This window comes from Colletotrichum fructicola, assembly GCF_000319635.2.
Source record: "Colletotrichum fructicola Nara gc5 chromosome Unknown KSG_Nara_v1_contig08, whole genome shotgun sequence".
NCBI classification, from domain to species: domain Eukaryota; kingdom Fungi; phylum Ascomycota; class Sordariomycetes; order Glomerellales; family Glomerellaceae; genus Colletotrichum; species Colletotrichum fructicola.
In genome coordinates, this window is record NW_027094058.1 from 2,884,222 (window position 1) to 2,906,794 (window position 22,573).

The 22,573-nt window shown below is 53.6% G+C and overlaps 7 protein-coding genes across 7 annotated transcripts; 2 read left to right on the plus strand and 5 right to left on the minus strand.

The window, feature by feature from the left end:
* Positions 1 to 1,562: 1,562 nt before the first annotated feature.
* CGGC5_v013855 (putative mitochondrial carrier) lies at positions 1,563 to 2,984 on the plus strand (the record flags this gene model as incomplete). The annotated part of the gene is made up of 8 exons (XM_032025802.1): positions 1,563 to 1,600; positions 1,700 to 1,769; positions 1,853 to 1,888; positions 1,953 to 2,085; positions 2,144 to 2,236; positions 2,290 to 2,346; positions 2,406 to 2,877; positions 2,948 to 2,984. The coding sequence occupies 8 exons, from the start codon at positions 1,563 to 1,565 to the stop codon at positions 2,982 to 2,984; spliced, it is 936 nt and encodes a 311-aa protein (XP_031877635.1).
* Positions 2,985 to 4,047: 1,063 nt separating this feature from the next.
* Positions 4,048 to 5,676, minus strand: CGGC5_v013856 (DnaJ-like protein subfamily C member 3; the record flags this gene model as incomplete). Its single annotated transcript, XM_032025803.1, has 2 exons — positions 4,048 to 4,629; positions 4,684 to 5,676. The coding sequence occupies 2 exons, from the start codon at positions 5,674 to 5,676 to the stop codon at positions 4,048 to 4,050; spliced, it is 1,575 nt and encodes a 524-aa protein (XP_031877634.1).
* A 774-nt stretch (positions 5,677 to 6,450) lies between these two features.
* CGGC5_v013857 (uncharacterized protein) lies at positions 6,451 to 7,374 on the plus strand (the record flags this gene model as incomplete). Its single annotated transcript, XM_032025804.1, has 1 exon — positions 6,451 to 7,374. The coding sequence occupies one exon, from the start codon at positions 6,451 to 6,453 to the stop codon at positions 7,372 to 7,374; it is 924 nt and encodes a 307-aa protein (XP_031877629.1).
* A 111-nt stretch (positions 7,375 to 7,485) lies between these two features.
* CGGC5_v013858 (Protein VAC14-like protein) lies at positions 7,486 to 12,641 on the minus strand (the record flags this gene model as incomplete). Its single annotated transcript, XM_032025805.2, has 16 exons — positions 7,486 to 7,849; positions 7,953 to 8,112; positions 8,164 to 8,243; positions 8,300 to 8,418; positions 8,477 to 9,372; positions 9,431 to 10,082; positions 10,181 to 10,348; positions 10,420 to 10,582; positions 10,682 to 10,731; positions 10,794 to 10,813; positions 10,876 to 10,949; positions 11,102 to 11,201; positions 11,939 to 12,099; positions 12,167 to 12,189; positions 12,401 to 12,511; positions 12,579 to 12,641. The coding sequence occupies 16 exons, from the start codon at positions 12,639 to 12,641 to the stop codon at positions 7,486 to 7,488; spliced, it is 3,204 nt and encodes a 1,067-aa protein (XP_031877628.2).
* Positions 12,642 to 14,562: 1,921 nt separating this feature from the next.
* Positions 14,563 to 16,393, minus strand: SLD-0 (Delta 8-(E)-sphingolipid desaturase; the record flags this gene model as incomplete). Its single annotated transcript, XM_032025806.1, has 2 exons — positions 14,563 to 16,069; positions 16,149 to 16,393. 2 exons carry the CDS (start codon positions 16,391 to 16,393, stop codon positions 14,563 to 14,565), a joined length of 1,752 nt encoding a protein of 583 aa, XP_031877631.1.
* An 818-nt stretch (positions 16,394 to 17,211) lies between these two features.
* Positions 17,212 to 18,467, minus strand: MP65 (Cell surface mannoprotein MP65; the record flags this gene model as incomplete). The annotated part of the gene is made up of 2 exons (XM_032025807.1): positions 17,212 to 18,344; positions 18,398 to 18,467. 2 exons carry the CDS (start codon positions 18,465 to 18,467, stop codon positions 17,212 to 17,214), a joined length of 1,203 nt encoding a protein of 400 aa, XP_031877630.1.
* A 1,876-nt stretch (positions 18,468 to 20,343) lies between these two features.
* On the minus strand, positions 20,344 to 22,154 carry lcb1 (Serine palmitoyltransferase 1; the record flags this gene model as incomplete). The annotated part of the gene is made up of 5 exons (XM_032025808.1): positions 20,344 to 20,556; positions 20,628 to 21,119; positions 21,179 to 21,689; positions 21,747 to 21,847; positions 21,924 to 22,154. 5 exons carry the CDS (start codon positions 22,152 to 22,154, stop codon positions 20,344 to 20,346), a joined length of 1,548 nt encoding a protein of 515 aa, XP_031877637.1.
* Positions 22,155 to 22,573: the final 419 nt, after the last annotated feature.

Below are 22,573 nucleotides of genomic sequence, written 5' to 3' on the forward strand. Positions count from 1 at the left end.
TATGGGAACCGTGAGGGCCTAGGAAAGTTTCTGAGAGTTTTACTACGGTATCTGTGTAGAGGGTACGTACCAATGGAGGGGCCCCGGACGGCTTCTAGATGCCGGGGTCATCTTTTCTACCTATCTACCTTTATCAGATGGTTTAGATAAATAAAAAAAACCGAGATGGATGGTAGACACCTCGGGCGTTAAGTTGAACAGGGCACCTCGCACAATCGATGACGGGTCGTCTGTTGCTCCGAGGCTGTCGTGGTGCCACTAAGGTGCTCTGCCTAGCCACTCGCTGCGGAGCGCTTAGTGGGGGAGGGGAGCTGGACCGCTGAAAGGCACTGGGGAGGGGCCTCACCCACTTGCTAATACCATTTGAGCTTTCCATGCAATGGAGGCCCATCCCATTCATTCCAGCTTGGACGTGCCGCAGCTGAGGTCCCTGAAGTACTCCCTCAAACTCACTCAACTCATGTTACAACTTTCACCCGAGCTGAAAGGCACTGGCGTCCCCAATTGAGTTTCAATACACACGACGCGAAGTGCGTACACATAGCATTTAAAGTAGCCATGACGGACTCAAACCATACAGTTGGTGCATTATGATGCTGTTTACGAAGCGTACTGCGCTTTCGAAGGGGAAAGTCCACCTTAGGGAACAAGCCGGGGTTCTCGAGCTAGGTAAGGTACCTGTGTAAGGATAAATGAGGTGAAGAAAGCCGGCCTTTGTCTCCGAGGCCGCAGACAACCCCGACGTTCGCTCGACACCGTCGACACCGGACGAAGTGGGATACAAAATTTTCGGTCCTTCGGACCATGTGGCCAAACCTTCGTCCGGCAGTATATCCTTCAGGACTCGCGCCCATTACTAAATGTACATATCAATACAGCGTACAGTGATACCCTGGGGAGGCAGAGGTGATGGAGGGTAAAAGCGTAAGAGGGAGAAAGCATCAGGCCTAACCAGGTGACCCGAGGTAGGTGTATTACACCTAAGTTTGTTTCCACCTACTGGGATCAAAAGTCCGAAGCTAAGGTATCTTAACACATCAAAGTACTAAGCGAGATATATCTGCCTGTCTTCACCTACAGGTACATGGTCTCTGCTAGTGTCCTTTTTTTTTTTTTTCCGCCCTTCTCCCCAAACCACTCTGCCCTCTTGCCCCGTCTGCAATCCCGTCAACCTTGACTCGCCTGCAACCTCGACTTTGTCTTCTTGCGTCCTCGCTGACCGTGCATTGCAATTTGCAACTACTGCACCGCTCGCCGATGAGCTATCTTCAGTGATCACTTCGAGTTTACATGCGATTTCTCCCGCGCCGAACCCCATTCGCTCCCCTCCGGCCGACCCGGCATCTGTCTTGTCGCACCTACGCGCAAACCCTTCAGTCCTCCAGGCCAAAAAAAGGACACCGAGACAATCGACAACACGATCCTTGAGTACGGCTCAACGAGAGCTCAATCCGCCGCAATCGCTGGCGCTCACGGCAATTCTGTCGCCTCCCCCCCAAGCTGTCAATCTGGCGGCTCTTCAGCCTAAGCCTTTCGGCGAAGCATCTGACGCTGCGGCCGCAATGGCCCAGCCCAATGCAGAGCCCGTCGAGGAATATGAGTACGCACTCCTCTCGCCCATCTACCCACATCCGCCCGGCCCGTTCCCAATGCACCTTTGTGATAGCAATTATGATTGCTGACTGGGAATATTCCATAGCTACGAATCGCTCCCTCCCAACTTCTCCCTGGTCCAAAATATGGCGGCCGGGGCGTTCGCGGGCATAGCTGTACGTTTTGTCCCATCTTATGGAGCTTGGCTTTGGCCGGATGGATTGCTTAAAGGTTCGAAGCTGATTCTCAATACTCGCAGGAGCATACCGTCATGTATCCCATCGATGCCATTAAGGTACGGTTGGCAGCGCTTTCCTTTGCGTACGTATCCTCGCCGTCTGCTAATATGGAGTTTCCAGACCCGAATGCAAGTCCTCAACCCTAACCCCTCAGCTGTCTACAACGGCGTGATCCAAGGTACATACCGCATAGCCAGCCGAGAGGGAGTCCTCAGCTTGTGGAGAGGCATGTCCAGTGTTGTCGCTGGAGCTGGTGAGTGCCCTGCCCCAGCTGGCCTCAAACCTTGAAGTTCCCGTACTAATTGCATCAGGCCCTGCCCATGCTGTTTACTTTGCTACGTACGAGGCCGTCAAGCATGTTATGGGAGGCAACCAGGCGGGTGTTCACCATCCCCTCGCTGCTGGTGAGTTGTTTTGCGCAGGCCGAGCGAACTATATGGCTAACACAGCGTGATAGCTACTAGTGGAGCTTGTGCTACCATCGCAAGCGATGCGCTTATGAACCCCTTCGATGGTAAGTAGCTTGCGAAGCACCTGCCCTTAGGAACGCGGACAACTTACTCGCGCCTCCAGTCATCAAACAGCGAATGCAAATCCAGGACTCTGCCAAAATGTACCGCTCCATGACGGACTGTGCTAAGTACGTCTACAAGACCGAGGGACTGGCAGCTTTCTACGTTTCCTACCCTACCACCCTCTCGATGACGGTTCCCTTCACTGCTCTGCAGTTCCTCGCCTATGAGTCTATTTCAACGGCGATGAACCCGAGCAAGAAGTACGACCCGACAACGCATTGTCTGGCTGGCGCTGTCGCTGGAGGCTTTGCCGCCGCCTTAACCACGCCCATGGATGTGATCAAGACTATGTTGCAGACACGAGGAACTGCGACCGACCCGGCGCTGAGAAACGTCAACGGCTTCATGGCCGGGTGCCGGTTACTTTACGAGCGAGAGGGCTTTCGGGGATTCTTCAAGGGTGTGCGCCCCCGTGTAGTGACGACCATGCCCAGCACGGCTATTTGCTGGTCTGCTTATGAGGCTTCCAAGTAGGTTCACCCTCTTTGATTGGACAGACGTATGGAAGTGATGGCGGGAACTAACGATCTTCTCTCATAGGGCTTACTTCATCGCAAGGAACGATCTTTCACCTTGAAGCGGTTTGCTGCTTTGCACATAGAGAGGGGTTGTTGGCGAATTTTGTGACCGTTTAGAGCGGTAGTGTAAAATCTTAGACGGCGGAGCAAGGAAGGGTCGATTCCCACACCCGAGCAATAATTGGCCTGGTGCCGGGAATTACAGCAACGGAACGCTGGAGGAGCACAGTGTACCACTCCTAGCGAGAGCTTCTATCCCAAAGAAGGAAATCAACACCTCCTTGTGTTGTAACATGGACGCTGATAGTCGGTCAACTCGTAAGCGGGCTGTATATGTTGCTGGAGAGCCGTTTTGGCAAAGTGCTATATTTTCAAAAGATATTCAACATGCTGGCGTCGGAAAATGATACTCGTCGGGAGGTGGTATGCTCGGGGATGGATTTGCAGACGTCAATCTGGAATATCATCTCTTACTCCTCCAAATTGGCTTTGCCCACTGATCGAGACTGTCACAACTGGCCTTCGCAATCCAGTTGACTCTGCGACGGGGACTTGCTGGGCTTGTTCGAGCAACCTTTGGCCGCAATACATCTCACTCATTGTGCTCCGTCGTTGATCTGTCGACCCGCCCTTCGCCAGGGGGAAGGGGTTGTAGATGTGATCAACCTCACCTATCACTCGACGCCAACTATCTGGCCTGCTTTGGACCTGGCTTTGGTAAGCGGAGCCGCATGAAGACTGCTATATGGCATATGGACGGAATGGATGTCGAAGCACTGTCAATGACCCCGTTATGTATTGCGACTTGATACGAGCCAAGCCCCGCTCGCAGGAACTGTGAGGATACGTCACTCGTAGACAGACTTATGGACAAGCAGCGAGCTAACTGCGGACATTGGAGTATCACGCGAGCCGATTTTGCGAAGAAACTCATGTTCGACATTCCGCTGGCACAATAATCTTGGGGATGAAAGTAAGTGACCAAGACTGGTCGAGTTACTTTACCAACTTCTTGCTGGCAATACCAAGAAGTGACGTGTGTTATATGCCACTGATGAACTAGGCCCATGAACTCCAGGCTGAAGCTATTACCGGTAACTCCTTCATACTGCCGAGCTCCCTCTAGAATGGGAACCCGCCACCACCGCCACCAAACTTGAAATGGAATTGCTGACTTCCACCTCCCCCACCCTGCTGGAACATGAATGGATGGCCTCCGCCAAAGGGATTTCCTTGGAAAGGGCTGCCTTGCTGTTGATTATTGGGATCGTCGCCGCGATCGAAGCGCTCGCGAAGCTCCGGGTTGCTTAGAATCTCGTACGCCTCGTTGATGGCCGCCATCTTCTTCTCGGCTTCCTCTTTGGTGAGACCCTGCTTGGCAGCCTTATCCGGGTGGTGCAGCTTTGACAGCTTGCGATAAGCCTGCTTGATTTGACGCTCATCAGCATCATGGGATACACCTAGAACCTTGTAATAATCCTTGGTCTGACTGCGTTTCAGCGCGATCTGGGCCTTCTGCATTAGAGGCTGGGTGACGTCGTTCTTGTCAGGTCTAGCATTGCTGGCCTCCTCCAAAGACCTAATGGCAGCCTCGAATTCCTCCTTGTCCATCAATACTTTGGCCTTGTATAGGAGGCCGTAAAACGATCGAGGGTCGAGCGCGAGCGCATCATCGCAGTGCTGTTTAGCTTTCTTGCCATTCATCTGCAATGACTGTTAACTCTGTCCAGAGAAAGCGCTACGCCTTCGACTACTTACGTCGTAATAGCCCTGGCATGCCATTTCCACCACGCGGATGTACAGAGCTGAGGTGGCAGTGGCGGGAATGGTGCCATCTGCACGAAGCTCTTCAACATGGGTCTTGATGTCGGTGATCAGACCTGTCTCATCGGCCGAGTCGATCAACAACTTGACTCCGGTCATAGGTTGATTCTTGTCGAATGCCTTCGTTACCCTGGCCAAAGTCTTGTCGATGGCTTTTTGCTGCTTCAGGAGCTTTTTGCATGGCTTGGAGTCTGGGTCGGAGTGTAGACACTTCCTGATCTGGGTCAAGCCGTTCTGGAGGTCGCCTAGTCCGTAGAAGGTGATGGCGGAGATCTTAATATGTGGTGAAGTGTCTCCAGGCCGCATCTGCAGGACGTGATGCAGATCACTCATACCCTCTTCAACCTCACCGCGCTGGAAACGACAGCGAGATCTCATCTCGCGGAGCGAGATAGCCCGGTTCGCGGTAAGGATGGCCTCGCCTGCATGAGTGACGCATGCCTCCCAATCACCATTTTTCTCTGCTATCTCGGCGAGGTGAGCTGCGCCCTTGGCCTCGTCGAGGGCGACGAGCTCGGGTGAGGTGGCGCCCCTGTTTGCCAGAGTGTACTGTTCCCTTGCGCCTTCCCAGTCGGCAACCTTAGACTTGATCTTGGCCAATTGAACGTGAGCGCCCTCAAAGCCGGGCTTTATTGCCAAGACCTTGTTGAAATCGTCGGTCGCCTGGTTGGTTCGTCCGAGGGAGAGGTAGGTCGTGGCGCGCTTGAAGAGGGTCAGATAGTTGGAGGGATCCCGAGCGATAGCGGCATCATAGTAAACGAGGGCGTCGCTCGTCTGTCCCTTGGAGAGATGGGCTTGGGCGGAGGATAGCAAAGACGAAACTGGGGTATCTGAAGGGATTTCGTCGGCTGAAATTGCGAGAGCTGGCGAAGAGAGTAGTGTCGTGGCTGCGAAAGCCAGAGCGCATAGGCGAACGTGCATGTGCATGGCTGTCGCTGACGCCGGGCGGCCGGGACGAGCATCCAAAGGCAGCCGCGAATCCTCGAGGAGACAGGTAGAGAAAAGAGATGTTGCGGAAAGGAGAGACGCGTGGAAATGGTCGAGAGAAGACAATAAGCTAGAAAAAGGAATGGAGGGGGGAATGACGACTGATGGGGTCGAAGTGGTCGAATTAGAAAAGTTGTCCTCAAAGACCGCCACGATCTGATGGACGGTACAAATGATAATGCTGGAGATGGGCTGTGGGGCAGGTAGTCCTTAACGCTTCTCACCTGGCTGTCGCACAGCCTCCCCCTGCATCTTCAGGAAACTATACGTACACGTACTGCGTACGTGGGTAATTTGGTACGGCGCAAGTATTCCGATTATGCCCATTTAACCTAATGTTACCTTACTTCTTCCGTCAATAGCAATGCGGCTTGCCGGCTGCGACCACTGAAGTGTCCAGAACAGATCTGCCCCACTTTGACGCGTTCTGTACGTACACACAGGTAGGTAGCTTCTGTAGCTACCTCTAATTAGGCTACGTGCCTGGGAAGCCTCCAGAATCCATGTCAGGTAGCGGCTACCTTAACGCTGATCGGCACGCAAGCCACTTTTTGAACAAATCACGGCACCTGGTATTGTCACCGGCTTTGCCAGACCCAGAGAAACTCTGTACCTTCCCGGTCTGGCCTTCCTTTGCAGGATAGAAATCAACAATAACAAAAATCACGGCCTTTCGCCGCTGTCTCCAACTATCAGCCTACTACCTCCGTCAGCATGTCTCACCTCCCACCGTCGACCGCCATCTTTTCTCCCTCAATAGCACGCATCGCTGCCTCTACTGCCAAGGACTGGAACTATGTTGACTGTTGGCTTACCGCCAAATTCCACGGCCGAGCAGTCCCGCCTTTCGAGCGGAATCCAGAAACCCTCAAAGCCCTCCTCGCCCTAGCTTCGCTGAATGAGACTGCGGATGAGGAACGTGAACTCGTCTCTAGGGCCGAGGCTGCCGCTCTGCATCAAATCAGCGAAGCTTGCCATGAACCCGAAGCGCGCCTCTCTGAATTGCCCCTAACGGCCACCGTCCGCGAGAGGATTCTGACTGCCGTTCAGGATCACCTCACCCGAGAGGGTAGTACTGCCCTCAACTCTATGGCGACACTTTCATGCCAGCTTTCCGTGGCGTACCCGGACGCCGAAACCCTCGGCCGGTCCATGATAAATCTCCATGCCCGAGCGTCCGAACTCGAGCAAATGAGGGTTCGTGTGCACATACTACTGAAGTACATTGAGCAAGAGTCTACTACTGCAGATGAGCTTCTGCAAACGCTGCGCAGCGACGACTACAAACCCACCAACGACCTTGCCCGCCAGAATTTGGACATGCAAAGAAGAATCAAGGCCATGGCTGCTCGTTTGCCCGAGCTGAAGGACCGAATTTCAAGTGCGAACCAGTCGCACATCTCTGACCAACCCGCCATTGAGCAAATCATACAGGAAGAAAGCAATTATCTTGAGCTCCTGGCCCAGAAGAGAGGATTGGACGCCCACGTTACCCAATTTTCGAGCCTTCCAGACGACGTCCAAAGGGCTCGGCTTCAGCTTGAAAATCTTCGCACCGATCTCCGTGCCATTATCCGGCGCCGAGACACCGTTTTCGAGGGCTTGGTCGAACGCGAGAGTCCCCGCAAGGACCGATGATGAACACTTTCTACTGTAGCTTAGCATACATCACACGCTGCAGCTTGCATCACTAGGGTATTAGAATTACTACGCGCTAAAGACAAAACTCGCTTGTCAAAGACAACAACATCAACCAGCTCGTTTACCCCTAACTGCACCGCCCAAGTTCCTTATCCCCCGCATCCCCAGACCAGCTCGCTTAACAGGTGGCGCGGCCGGAGGTGCAGGGTCCTTCACTGGAACCGGTGGTCCACTTGGGTTACGTGCCTCCTTGCCCCCCTTGATGTCCGCTCCTTCTCCCAAGCGCAAGTCTGTCAAACCAAGACTGCCTCGACTATCGTCAACGTCCCCGGAGTGTCTCTGAGCCCGTCGGGCCCGCTCCTGAACACTGCGGAACTTCTCAAGCAGCTCATTCCAACGGATGATGCCGTCCTCTCGGCCTTTCAACCTGTTTGGTCTGTCATAGCTCGAGCTAGTGGCGGGGCTGGGATTTCTGTAGGCCTGCGGTTAGCTGCAGTCCACTACTTTTTACAAGCCGGACAAAGCCGACAAGTGGTCATGGGTTGGTGATGAGGGGAACTGCCATGAATACTCACACTTTGGGTGCAATATGAAGGTAGCCGATCGAGCTGACACTGTTGAGACGGTTCTTCAAGGCGGCGAAGGCGGAGGATTGTGGGAGGAGCATCAGAAGTCCATACAGGCATTTGTACAAATGGGGATACTTTTCCGGCTCCAGCAGCTGCAATCGAAGATCTTGACATCGTCAGCCGCGAGACATATCAATACGGGCGAGCGGCCACTTACAGGTGAACACAGGAGACTCTATCAACTGCACCAGCTTATCGATCTGGATCAGAATATTCACTGTCATTTCCAACTCGGCGCTGATATGGTTAGTGAAACATCCCATGGGTACTCACATCTAGGGTACGGAGCTTACAAGATCTGAAGGAGATTGTACGCTTGTTCGTAGGCTTGGGCCAAGAGGCACAAAGAGAAAGTGGCGACTGCATTGTGACACCATGAACGAAAGAGGGCGACAAAAAAAGTCTGACCATCCTGGTACTGTTGTGTAAGCGCTCTGGAGGGTGAAGCCTCAAGGAGAAGATCTGTTTACCTTGGATTCCAAGTTGCGGAGCCTCTTGCGAAGCTCCGAAAGCTCCGGTGCTGTGATGAGGTTGTTGTTCAGGTTCTGCACCATAATACTGGCAAACTCCACATCTTCCTCTTTTTCTATGCAGTCGGCGAGTGTTCGGTAAATTCTCTCGGCGCTGAGGCTAACACAGAGCTGGCGTATGATCAAGTTTCCGCGAGTCTCAAGCAACTTTCTGTCGGTAGCAAAGAGCTGAAGCAGATTGACCATAAAGTTGGAAAAGTAGTCATCTTCGCTGTTGCGAGATATTTGTGATAACAACTGTAGATCCTTGGTTACTACTGCCTCAGCTGGGTCTGAAAGTGTCTTGAGCAACGCCGGAAAGGTTCCGTCATTGAAGGCGAGCACTTTGCGAGGCGCCTTCCTGTGGAGCATGATCAGCCACGTTAGCGCGGCAACCCGGGTTGCCTCATGATCATTGAGGAATAGCAACGTGAGCGCGTTGACCGCTGCGGCATAATCCAAGTCAACCTGGGGATGAGCGGTCGAAGAAGGTGGGTTTGGTGTTGAGAGGGACCGGTTATGTCCCTGAGCAGGAGTCGGGCTTCTCATTTCCAAATCCCGAGAGCTAGAAAGAGAAGCGCGTGCACTAGACGCTCCATCTTGGCGCTCACTGGAAAGAGGTATGCGAGTGTTAGAGTGGGAAAGCCCCCCGATTCCGGGCTCGTCTGACAGCGAAACAACATAGTCCATTAGGCCGGCGTTGACACGGGCGGCAGCCTGTCGAATGGATTCGACGCCGCTGGCCATAGCAGGAAGCATATGAGCCAGGACTTTGGGGGTGAACGGCAACACCTCTTCAGGGCAAATGTCCAAAAACTCGACAATCCAGCGCAGAGATTCCAGCAGGGAATCTTCTTCTATTGTATGAATTAGTGTGAGTGAGCGATGTTCCAAGGGGCGAGGAGGTAAACAAACCAAGGGGTGAGTCGAGTGTAGCTGTAAGGATCTCAAGAATTTTTCGGTAGTTGATTTGGACATCTTGACCTGGTATCCAGTCCTCCTCGTCACTACCCTCATCATCGCTGTGTGAAGTGATTTCATCGCCGTCTTCGGGCTCAATTTGAACACTTCCTGAATCGACAGACTCCTCACGTTTGCGTTTCCCGCCCTCTCGAGACTTTTTGCTCTCTGCAATGCCCTTCTTAACTCTCGAGATCCGTTTGATCTCGCTGAGAAACTTATCTAGGCAAGACTGGGTGGCAACGTGAACGTCTCGATTGGGATCACTCAAGAACTTGAGCAAACCGCCTAAGAAGTCAGGTAGGAATGTTACCAGCTCGAGATCGGGGATAGAATCGAGCAGTGTAATCCAGCCAACAAGGAATTGGCGAGTGAAGGGATTGATAACCCAGACACGTTCTTGGAGAAGAGGTATGAAGCGGCGTAAGGAGAAGGCGGTCGGCGGAGGAGGGCGATCCTCAGCGTCTGCTTTGTCGGTGAATTCCTGGCCCAACTCTCCTTCCAAGACGGATACGTAGGATGCAGCTGACTCGGAGACAATGTCCTTAATGAGTCTGTCGAGCAGTTCAGCGCCGTTCTTGACGGATAACTCTGAGTCTGCTCCAAGCTAAGAACCACGAAACTCATGTCAGATTGCAAGCTCACGACAAAAGAATACCAGCCCAATGGTGGTGCGGCAAGGTATGAGCTAGGCGGGGGCATTACCTTGCAGAGAGCGTCGAATATGTCATTAAAGTATATCAAGATCTCCCCTTTGGCCACCTTGGCAATGTTGTACATGGCCTCGCAGGCGTAGTACCTCACCCTGGCATCTTGGTCCGTAAAGCATGCCAAGACTGGAGGCACTATCTTTTCCAAATAACGTGGCAGTTCCTAGACATGGTTAGTTGAACATGTATCGCGACTAGGAACTAAGAGTCCAGGTAGGGAGGAGGTAGGCCTACAGGACCAAGTGCGATGGCAGCGGCAGCCAGGCCGATCAGACCTCCATTTCTGGCATGGGGCTGGTGAACAGCGTAAGCAAACTCATTGCATAGCTGCTCGAGGATGGCTTGCACTCTCGAATAGTCTCTGGTGACGACCAACTCGCGGATGACGCGCTCGAGTCTAAACAGAGTGGGATGTCAGCTAACGGGGGGGGGGCATGGAAGATGGCGACAAGGAGAAGATAGAGGCCAGGTCCCGTTCAGGGGAGGGGTTGCATACTCAAGTGCTCCAACTTTCCGTTTGTCGTAAAGTTTGTCGTTCAGAGCTCGCTGTATACCAACATCCATGATTACTGGTGCGGGGAAGAGATACGGATACGGTGAGAGACTACAGTAGTGACATGTCCTGGGACTGCAAAGTTGGATGTGAAAATCGGTCGGGTAGGGCTAGAGCGGTGGATTGGGCTGGCAAACGCAACGCGGTCAGGCTCTGGCCGTGGCTCTGAAGGAGGCCCGGCTCTGGACCGGAGTTGCAGATGGCTTCACACCTGAGTCGCGATTAGACTGGGCGTGGAAAGACCAAAAAAAACAAAGCTTGGGCAACGGAGATTAATCGGGGGACCAAGGAGGAGAGAACACAGACTCGAAGGTGAAGATGTGCTGCTCGGCGGGGGTGAGGTAGTAAGTAGGTTGTACCTACCTAGGACGGGTGAGGTGAGGCAGGCTGGCAAGCAGCAAGACGTCAGAAACAGGCGGGTGCAGGAGCCGGTACAGGGGGTTTGATGCATCCCGTGCGACACCTTACCTTACCTTAGATACCCGACCTTCCTACGCCACCGAGGGGACTACAGACGATCGGGCCCGGCTTAATTATTAGCACGTACTGCATACCTTAGTACGCAGTAGGTGCCGGCCCCATTATCTGCATGGTACACTAAGGTAGGAACTGTGTATGCACCAAAGCATCATACGCGCATCTGCAATTGCTTCCCGTCGTCTCCAATCGCAGGCCATGCAGAACCAAAGCTGGCAGCCCTTCCTATTTGCAATATCCGTACGCCTCCTTTACATTCACCTTTCTTTTTCTCAAAACACAAAGCCTCCACTCCACCCAAACGTTTCTTTTGTCTTCATGGGCCCCAAGTTTCCTCCTTGGTCTCAACGCCCTCCTTCCACAACGCACCCCCTCAGTTGCTGTCAGGATGCTTTCAACTGTCGGCAACGGTCTCTCAATCGCATGAGGAATTCCGCGGCCTTACGCCCGTACGCAGCATCCGTCATATCCATGGGGGCTTCTTCGTCTTGCAGTCGGGGACCAGAGCCTTCTCTTCCGGGCTGCAAAACACCCGCGCACCCGCACACCCTCATAAGATGTCTGAATGGTGTCTCCTCATCCCGCCATTCCTAGTATACACTAGGCACCTATCTGGTCCCGGCGCCCTCCAAACTCAAAGGCCCCGTATGTGATCTTCTTTCTCCAGGCCAATGGCAACGTCTACCATCTGGCGGACCCCGGCATCCCTTTAGTTTATCTTACAGCACTGATCCTGGCTACTAACGTCCGATTTGGACTCCCCGAAATTCCAGCCACTTGGGTCGTCCCAGTCATTTTCGAGCAACCCTGGTTTTGTTCTGATCCATTTTCCCCTGCCCTCTCTTCTCCCCCGAGTCCCGCAAGCCATGACCGAGACCGGTGAACTAACTGTGCGTTTCAGTACTCTCTTTTCTCTTCTCCGCCATACCCCTCGTGGAATGTGCAACTCACCAGAGACACTCGCCGAACCTGCCCTGCCCAGCTTTCTTTTCCCGTATCCTTCATTGAACCCCTCTCTTCTTTTAGTCGTCTGCTTGTTCATGGTTCAGCAATTGGTTTATTGCCGAGAGACCTGGACTTGGGGCGGGTCGTGCAAACTGCATTCCAATCTTTCATTACTGTATCCTGATAGCGTACCTTGCCCTGCCTGCTCTGAAGAGGCCTGGGGTTTTATTTTGTTCTTACCCCTTCCTGTTTACTTCCACTGCCCGAGTAGCCACCCTTCTGCTCTCTACTTGACGCCTCCCTATCTCTATTGGCCTGGGCAGCCATGGTGGCACGCTTAGCGAAGTCGTCCTGTCATGTTTAGCTGTCTGTCCTTGAGGAAGTCCACCTCATGGCACAAAATCCTCGGGGAATTTACTTTGTCACCGCGGGCTTTGCGGATACGCGCAGCCGCAGCGTCGTCCATCTTGCTCTTTCCCATCGTTGAGGGCTTGATAGACGCTCAAGGCAATAGTCCTTCGAAAATTCTGGCTCGTACGCGAAGAATTGAATCAAGCTTGATCTCCGAGCCACCGATCAAGGTGCCCGTCTCGTTTCTCTCTTCGAGGGTATATGTTTGGATTAAGAAACGATTGAAGAAGTACACGGCAAAACTGTGGCTCGTTTACTTCAGAAACCACAGTCTCGACAGGTCCAATGTTGTTTCGAAGTATAAGAAGAGTAGTTTCTGGAGCTGTGATTCCGTCTTGAACTTGCCCTAGAGGGCTCAGTCCTTTATACTTTTCCAGCAACATAGACTAAAATTATTCTCGTGACCAGGCTCTGCTCATGACACACCGGGGAATCTTCATCCTGTACGATTTGTAGCCAACAGCAACGCGCCAACTTGATCTCTCAGAGCAAGAGCAGGCTTGAGTATCCCGGTCCAGCTGCACGATACATGTCGGGCAAGTCTTTTTGGGATGGTAGGGGTCTGAGGCAACGGGCTTGGACACGGCGTAGTTCCCGCCAGTTCCAAACCCTGTTCCTCATGTTGTCTCAAGGCGGCCGGTACCCTGGACAAGGCAGTCGCCCAGAACGCCGATTTCTCACATGGCTCTGACAGTACCTCATAACATGAAAGACATCAGACGTTTGGCGGATTCAAGACCGCTCTCAAGTGCCCTCCCTACGGCTGGCTGTTCCGCATCCCTCCGATGAGGTGCATCAACGTAACTGCAGCCAAGAGATCTCGGGGTACACTACTGACGGCGATGACAAGATGGCCAGCTGTAGCCATCGCCCATCACTCGCGGCTCAACCTCCGGTCATTCTCATGGACCCCTGAACGGTGGACAAACCGTCGGCTCCTATTCATCCGCCGTCTGCTTCTCTGTGGTATCGTTGTAGGATGGTGGAGAACAGGCCGAGGGCCTAGGCGGGAACCATAATCGACAGCCCTTGTCTCTCTGTCCATACGTCATGTCTCATGCCGGTAGCTCGGCTGTATGGTACTGGCTATAGGAAACGGTTGTTCTTCAGAGACTGAGGCCTCCTTATGCAGTCTCTCTAACACATTGCTTTTTAGTAGTACCCTTGGATCCCGCCTTCCTCCTTCTCCATTTCACCCTACCTACGTCCTTTCCTTCAATATCAAAAGGTACGTGGTGTGGTTCCTGTGCGACCTCTCAAGAGTTCATCGTGCATACATCGCATCGGATCGCACCCGCGGATCGATGACCTGCTTGCGCGCGCGCGCGTTTGTGTGTGTGTGCGCGTGTGTGTGTGTGTGTGTGCGTGGAGGCCAGTATCGCGGATGGCCTTAGAGCCAAACAGGGGTTGGGGAGAGCATTATCGTACTCAGTCTTGCTCGAAACACATTTGATTGGAGCGAGAAAATCGGAATACATGCGTGCCGTCTGTACAAGAGGGTGAGAGGAAAAGTGAGGGACAAAGTTGTGGGTTCATCATGATGCAAAGTTCACTGCCGTGTAATCTAGCCAAGTTGCCATTGGCTACGTAAGACAAGATTGGCGCTTTCACACTGACGATTGCAGCTCGACGAACTTGCTTGTTGTCCTAGTGCCAGCCCTCTTCTCGCCCGGGAAAAGAAACGAACAACACGCGCTCCGTTTGAAGATGATGCCCGCTCATGTGGGTGCGGCGGAGGAGAGGGCCGTCTCCGACGGGTGTAGCGAATCGGATCGGAGGATAAATCCCATGCCATGCAACATCGATGCAGTCACACATATCGGATCGATCTCGTTCTAGACATTATAACCGATCTAGCTGGGCGCTACAGGCTCTGCGTACATGCGCCTCTCGTTCATTTCATATCCCACACCGGTCGTAGCTGCGCTAACCCCAATTGCATGTGCATGTCGGTTGGGGGAGCGAGGGGCCAGAGTCATACGAGAGGGCTGTTAGTGGTGTCCACCGAGGATATCACCATTCTTGACCACAGCCTTTTGACACTTTGCCAATATGGCAGCTTGTTGAGACACCTCGGCCAAGCGACCGATGACATCCTTGTTACCGTCTACGAAGCCGTACAGGGCGTAAGGAATGCCCACGTCGTTGCAGAATTCCTGCACCAATCTCTGCGTCTTGCGCAGGTTGTGACGCGGAATGCGAGGGTACATGTGATGAACGACCTGGAACTGCAGCCCGCCGTGAAAAAAGTCCAGCCATGACGGGCAATCAACGTCCATGGTCGTCCGCAGCATCTTCTGAGGGAACGACTCGTGGGGGCCCAGATCGGCGGTGCTCATAGCAAAGTGTGATAGCGTGATTTGACAGTGCAGCGGTGACTGCAGGATGTGGCTGACCATCACAAAAACGAATCGGTCCCAGTTGTTAGGGATAGACTTGTACACGACACCGTAGCCGAACCAGGCCCAGAAGAAAACCTGTCCAGCCACCTCAAGCCAGTGATGCCACCAGGCAATGCCTTTCTTGGGGCTGCGCCTGAAAATCAAATGGTCCCAGGAGAGCCTGTAAAGGTTGAAACGGCCGAAGCACATGATCGGGTAATAGAGGTACGACTGCATGGACAGGAAGAATTTGGCCGCGGCGTCGTATGTCATCATGCGCTCGTAGTAAGATGATGTCAAGTTGCCGAGGAAGCGATGGGACACGGCGAAGAAAGGCATATGTTCAATATCCGGGTCGTGTTCGGGTGAGTTGGTAACGATGTGATGGACATTGTGATTTCGCTTCCACCAGCCAATGGAAAGACCTCCCATGAAGTCGGCAATGAATATGCCGATACACGTATCGACGTGGAAGTTGTGCGTGATGCCCATATGACCAGCATCGTGAGCTGAAAATACAAGCTGGTGCCAGAAGCATCCTAGACAGGCCGCGCTCGGGACGTACCAGCCCCAACGCAAAAAGGTCAGCATGCCAACGAACAGGAGCGTATAGCGGGTCATTTCGACGGCGTAGGCACGATAGTCACAATCGTAAAGACCCTCGTCCTTGATGCGCTGATCCAGCAGTCTGTACTTGCGCACGATCTCGGTTTGGGTCTCGTCGTCGAGGGGTGGGTATTTGTCAAGATCGAGGTTGATTTTCTTGCGAGTCTCCGAATCTAGAAACGCAGTGCCGTCCATCTCTTCATCGTCGCCGCAGTCCGAAGTTGCTGATGACACAGAGCTCGAGCTCTGAGGTGCACCTCGTCGTTGCCGTACGCTGCTGTCGGTGGTATCGAAGACCGGGGAAGTCTCCCGCGAGCTCACGTCACTGGGAGACGAGGGACCGAAAAAGCGTAGCGAGACGTCTTCCTCCGCATCGTCGATGTCTGGGTCGCCTTCCTCCAAAGTTCTGAACTTGCCACCCTGAATGGGAGGAACAAAGTTCCGCCAATGCCCCTCGATCCTGCCAATTCGATACCGGTTCATTTGTGCTTTCGCTTCGGGTGAGTGCAAACTGTTGGAGAGGTATGCGTCAGTTTCACCAGCGTCAAAGGTAAGACTATGCAAGAGACCTCTCCACGGGATGAACATACACTGTGACCTCGTCGGTGGCATCTCGACCGACCATGTGTTGAATGGCCTTGTCACCGCCGGGATGGTAGGCCAACCATCCATCGAGCCGAAGAACAAACTGGTCGACGATTGTGATCGTGCGTCCCTGGGCAATCAGGCCCTCGACCTGGCGTCGAGACATGAACGGACATTCCCTTTCCTTCTTGGGGGTTTCCCGATTGCCCTCACCCATGGCGGCAGCTCCGGCGGCGGCAAAGCCAACCATTGCAATCTTCGAAGATACCGTCGAACCACCAGAGATATGAGTGATGCGTGGAGAGAGGAGGGAATGATGGCGAGCTGCCCGAGCAGAGTTTCGAAACCAATTGAACGAACGTGCACTATTGACAGGACAGGTTGGCAGGGGTAGCTTTTTGTCGTCAAGACGCAGAGGGAGGGAGGGTGGTGGGGGGCAGGCCACAATGTGATGTCGTTTCTTCCAAGAAAAACAAAAATCAAAGCCGGAAATAAAAGAAGACAGGTGAGAACCTAGGTCTGGGAAAAGTGGTGGATGGGTGGGATCAAGGCGGTATTTCGTGGCCGCTATTCACCGCATATTGCTGGCTTAGATGCCAGATACAGGAGATGCGTCGGCGAACCTGGCAGGCCAAATATATGTCGAGCTACCTTGCATAAAAGCTTGGAACCTTGAGTGCCAGCGTACAACCAATGGCCACGTGTGGTAGGCCACCTCAATATTTGAACAGAATGGCAGAAGGGTTCTCGGAGCTTTCAGCAGCCCGTCGGGCCATCACCACCACACAATGGCGCAAATCATGCGAGGAACAGCTCCGGGCGGGTCCACAGTAGCGTGTTTCCGTCGTTCCATCTACTCTCGATCCGAAATTAAGCCGCGTTGATCAAGAGCGACTGAGGACATTTGCCTCGACATCACTCATCAGATACTTCGGTTGGGATATGGAAATGGAAGCCAATACGAATATAAATGCTAGAGAATTGGTTACTCGCCATCAGCCCAGCAGAACCTCTTCTCGTCGTCCTCGGCTTGCCCGCAGCCAGGGCCAAATGAGTGGCTGCATCGACTTATTTGCTAGAACCAGACAAGACTCCCCCGATTCCCCAGTATTTCTCTGCGTGGAAAGTGCTGGCATCAGAGTGTTTCCACAGGTCGTTGAAGGCCGAGAAGAGAATGACATTCCCTGGGTGGCTTGCGAACGCCTCCTTGATTGAATCAACAGCCAGCCTCTGCTCACTGACGCCAGGTACCGCAGCGCCGTTGCTGTCTCCCTGCCACGGCCAACCTGTCTCTGTGCAGACGATGCGCTTGTTCCGGTCCGAGAGCTTCGCCTGGACCTGGCTTACTATTCTGGTCACAAAAGGCCCAGCATCCTTGGCCGCGGTATTCTTGTCGAAGAAAGGGTGGATGTTCAATGCACAGTAGTCTGACGCGTCGCACAGAGCTGGGTTGGTCAATACCGCCACAAAGGTGTCGACAGTGACAACGGGCCCAGCGTACCCCGCCGCTCGGAGAAGCGACCGCGCCTTCGTCATGGCCGTGATGACCTGCTCAGCAGTGGCCTTGCCGCTGTTCACCAGTTCATTGCCAACACTGACGGTGTCAATAGAAGACCAGTCGCCGGCGACGGCCGTGACAATCGTCTGAACCTGAGCTTCAATAGGGCCAATATCGAAGAGGCCGAGAATGAGCTTGAGACCAGTATTCTTGGCTGCTGGAAGCGCTTTCGTAATCTGCTCGCAATCGGTGCCATACGTGCGGACGACCGAGTAGTTGCCCTTTAACTCAGAAAAGTCTGCCGCAATCTGAGCCGCTGACTTGCAATCATTCGACGCCGTGTAGGGCGCATAGGCGATGCCGTAGAGACTTGCAGAGGCAGACGCCGATGGCGAAGAAGATGAGGACGGTGAGAGAGGAAGTGAAGAGGAAACAGGCGTCTTCGAATACCCCGGGACGTGGGCAGAGTAAACAACTTCAGGAGAAGCGGCACCAGAGCGAGTCTCAAGACCTACGGGTTTCGTTCCATGATCCAGGGCCCTGCTGGCAGGTACGAACCGAACTGTTTCAGTGGTGGTGGTCAAGGGAGTGCCTTCCTCGTTGACGTAGACGACGACTTGAGGAGCCTCGGTGGCTTCCTTCAGCGATGTCTCAGTGACGACAATCCTACCGGGCCGTGTTGCTTCCTCTACATCTCTAGTGCCTGGATGTGCATGTCAGCACCCTTAGGACGAACAAGTATAACACGTTCCTTACCCTGAGGATGAGCGCTGGACAAGCCGACCAAGGCCAAGAGCATAGCTGATGAAAGGCCTGCGGACTTCATCTTGTCTTTCTCAAGGACTTGGCGGATTTTGAGTTAGAGTCCTCAGCTGCGATGCGCAGAGAACGATTCCCAAGTTAAGCGGACTGCGTCGATCAGGAGGAAAGCCGTTTTCAACTTTGAAAGGAACGAGTCGGACCTGGTTTCGAGGTAAGTTAATTGAGGTAAATGAAAGTCAAGAATTGTATAGTTCTGAAGGAGTGACTGGAAAACAAGCCAACACGGGCTCAAAGGAACGAAATGCTGTAGGTACAGCTTGGGCAATGCGAGGTCAACGGCAGCGAGCGGCGATGATCCGACAGAAGGGATGAGGTTAAGGCAAAGAAATAGGACAATGGCCAGCCGAAGGTGGCAGCGTGACAGTCAAGTATTCCGCAGCCAGGCAGAGCTTGCCAGCCATCAGTGGGCAACTCGAGCAGTTGGAGGACCGCCCTTGGGTCTTGGCAAATACCAAGAGATGCAGGAACGGCGGTAGATGAAGGTCATGGTGGTCGGGCCGGAAGGAGGGAATGGAGGGAGGCGATCGACTGGGGAAGGAATGCTGGCCGTGCTTGCAAGTGCGGTGCAGTGCAGGAACTCCGCAGCAAACGAAGAAAGGGAGCAAGACAATTGGACATTGTGCAGAGGAAGAACAAAAGCTCAGTCGTGGGGCTCACCTTGGTAACTCGGTTTGTTTGGCATTCTGGCGGCTCAGTTGGCTTAGACAGTCAAGATCGTAAACCGGTCTCAACCCCAAACTTGACGCATGTTTAAGAACGACTGAGACGGGACTGAGGCAAATCTGCCCCCAGGAATGAAAGAGTTGGCAGTATCCTATGCCACGAGCAGATGGAGGTTAGCTTGGGATGCCCACAAGAACATGCGGGCATGCCTGAGACGTCATCGTCCACTTGCATCCGTGGCAATGAATGCTTTCTAATTTCATGATGCACAGGCAGTTGCAATGAAGAACATACGGAGAAGTGGTTTGACGATGATGAATATACGTGGTTTGCGAATTGGGTCATGGGTATTGACTGGCTCCCTTTACTGAAAGAGTGGTGTCGCGGTGCTTCGTCGGCAACGGGTACAATTAAACAAGCCCGGGATTTGAATAAAGCTGGGGAAGTCAGCACTTCGAGGCAGGATTTTGCAGACAACTCAATTGAGGCTCGCGTCGTTCAAGTTCTCGAGGAACAAGGAGCCTTCGCAGCTCCAGACCCGACCTTTGCCTTGACCGAGGCGCCTCCTATCACGGCTTTCCGAAAAGCTACACGATTGCGACAAATAGGAGACCAACCCGGTGACCAGGGCCACAGGAAAACGCAGCCAGCTGCTGTCCCGTCCCATGGGGTATTGACATTGACTGATGATACCATCATCAGCCGTTCAGTCTAGAACGTTGCGTGGGTCAGACGTCCTCTCCATCTCTCTGCACAGGGCCGTGGAAAAAGGGGGAAAGGGGGGGGGGGGTGACACGGATAATGTCCAACATCAGAAAACGTCGCCAGAGGTGGCTGGAGTTGCTGCTACGCACCACAATGTCTGGGCCCCTTTGATTCACCAGCATGTCTCCCTCGTTTCAACAGCTGCGCCGCAGACGGACAGCATGTATACTGTATTGTTATCAAGTATTAGTATATTGTTTTCATTACATGAAATAGTCAGATGCGGGTATCCGGGAACCCGCTTCTCGTGGATCTCAAGCCTCGGCCTTGAGAACAGTGAAAGAGAAGTGTACAACGACGCTCGCCCTGCGTCCTCTATATCCCTTCCATGCAAGCTCAGCTGAATCTGACGAAGAGACGCAGGCCAAATGAGTCGCGTCACGCCCGTTCGACGCGGTGTATTTCAATACACATCACTCTAAGTGCTTGAGGCCGTCTGTGTGCTGAATCTTCTATGATGACTTGGAGCTCGACTTTCGCGTCATGACCTTCGTGATTGCGTGTCTAATCGTGACGCCCGCCTTCTCAATGTCCTTCTTTGGAAGTCCCGATGTAACGCAAACCTTGAGCGCCGGCTGAATGTTCCAGCTGTTGTCCTTGGGGTCTAGGTTGTTGGCAATGGCCATGCTCTTTAGTCGCGTGATCAGAACACCATTCGCAAGTGCCTTGAAAGCCACAAAGGCTCGCGTTAGCGTTGTGTCTAGTGGCAGACAACCTCGAGACAGCAACAACTCACCTCATCAACGCATTCCTGCAAGAGACGCTCCTGGTCCTCCCTCGTCAGCTTTCGCGCCGCAGCAACCTCGGGCTTAAGCACGAGAAGCATGATTGGGTTCTCGGGCGAGCTTGTGCACAAAACCCAATCGCTGCGTGGGTCTAGCTGTGCTCTCATTGCCTTAATGTTGTCACGGCACTGCGTGAGGATATCCGGGTTGGACTGCAGCACGCTGAGAGTCTCACTCGCTGTCACGGCCAACATAGCAGGAAGGGCGGCCGAGAACGTGTAAGACGCCGCAGTAAGGCGCTGATGTTCGACAACGTCCTTGGCTCCTGCGCAAAACCCACCGCCAGCGCACAAAGGGCCGGCAAGAGAGCCTGCAATCATGTCTACCTGAGACGGATCAACGTTCTGTGCCTCGGTGAGGCCACGGCCAGTCCGGCCCAAGACGCCAAACGACCATGTCTCATCCAGGATGATGCGGAATTTGTACTTTTCCTTCAAAGCAACCTACACCCACTCCGTTAGCCTGTATATCGCGACAACCATGACCCAGCCAAGGAACTCACGAGTCTGGGAAGGTCAGCGTGGTCACCGGTCGTCTCGAACAAGCCCTCGGTCACGATGAATCTGCGCGTCAACTTCTTGCCCCTCTGGTCCTTAACAACCTTTTGCATAACACGTTCCAAGTCATCCATGTCGCCATGTGCGTACCACTTAATGGTACTCCTAGATGCTTCAAGGCCCTTTCGAATAGAGTAGTTGACAGCTCGGTCAGCCACGATGATATCGCCACGTTTGCAAAAAGCCGGAATAACGCTGGAAATGGTCGAGAAGGCTTGGGCATAGACAATACAAGCCTCCGTACCAAGGTATGCCGCAATGTCTGCCTCGGTCTTCATGTGTACGTCCTGGGTGCCATAGAACTGGGGAGGGCCGCAGGGACCGACTCCGTAGGTGCGCAGCGTCTGAATGGCCTTGTCTTTGATTTGTTCATTCGCATTGAAGTTGTAGAAGTTGTAGGAAGCGAGATTCGTCACGGTGCGGCCGCTTGCCAATTTGGTCTTGGGTCCCGTAGGGCTGAGGCTTGTTAGAAAAACCGATCTGCGTCTGTCTCAAAGGGAGGTGTTCTCATACCCAACAATGACGGGCAAGCGCTCGCTTTCCATCTCCTCGAGTGCACTTTGAGGAGGAACCAGGGGCTCGGGAGTCCAGTCGTCGACTAACTCATCAATTTCCTGAACGCCAGGTCAGCCAGACGCATGTAATACAATTGCTTCACGCAATTGCTCAAGAGCAATGGGCGCCACGAACGTCGTCTCGCAGCTTGATGAAGTTCTGCTTCTGAGTGGAATAGGAGGGCGAGAGGAGGTAGCGAACGAAGAAGATGAAGAGCACTAGTTCGATGCCGGAGCGGATGGGATCGTTCTGGTAGCTGGACTGGATGTAGCGGATCAGGACAGCAGATCCAGGGACCTTCTGGAAGGCGGCGGAGGCATCGCGTAGCCAGTCGGTCACCATCGCCTGGACCTCGCTGGCGTCCATGATGGGCGTGGGCGTTGATCTGGGGTAGAACAACGGGCAGATCGGGAGGATAACACACGGAGGACTACGGGACGAAGAAACCCGAATCCAGTGATGGTATGCAGCGCGGCGACGGGAGCAAGCAGACAGAGGGCAGCTGGTCGCTTCGGGGTTTGTAGGCAAGAACGACAGGTTGGTGTTGGCGGAAGGGTCGGGGTGTGCCGCAAAAGTTCGAGGCAAGCCAGGTGGGCAAGTACCCAAGGTGACAGACAATCCGTGGTGCGGTTGACTTAGCCTTTGAGGTGCCTCGAGCCTCGAGTTCCGGGGTGCTACCTTAGTAAGACAGCCTTGAGGCAGGTACAGCGGGCGATGGGTGACTGGCAGCAACGCACATGCGAATTTTGACAGACCTTGCTGCCGCTGAGGTATTCTCAGTTCTC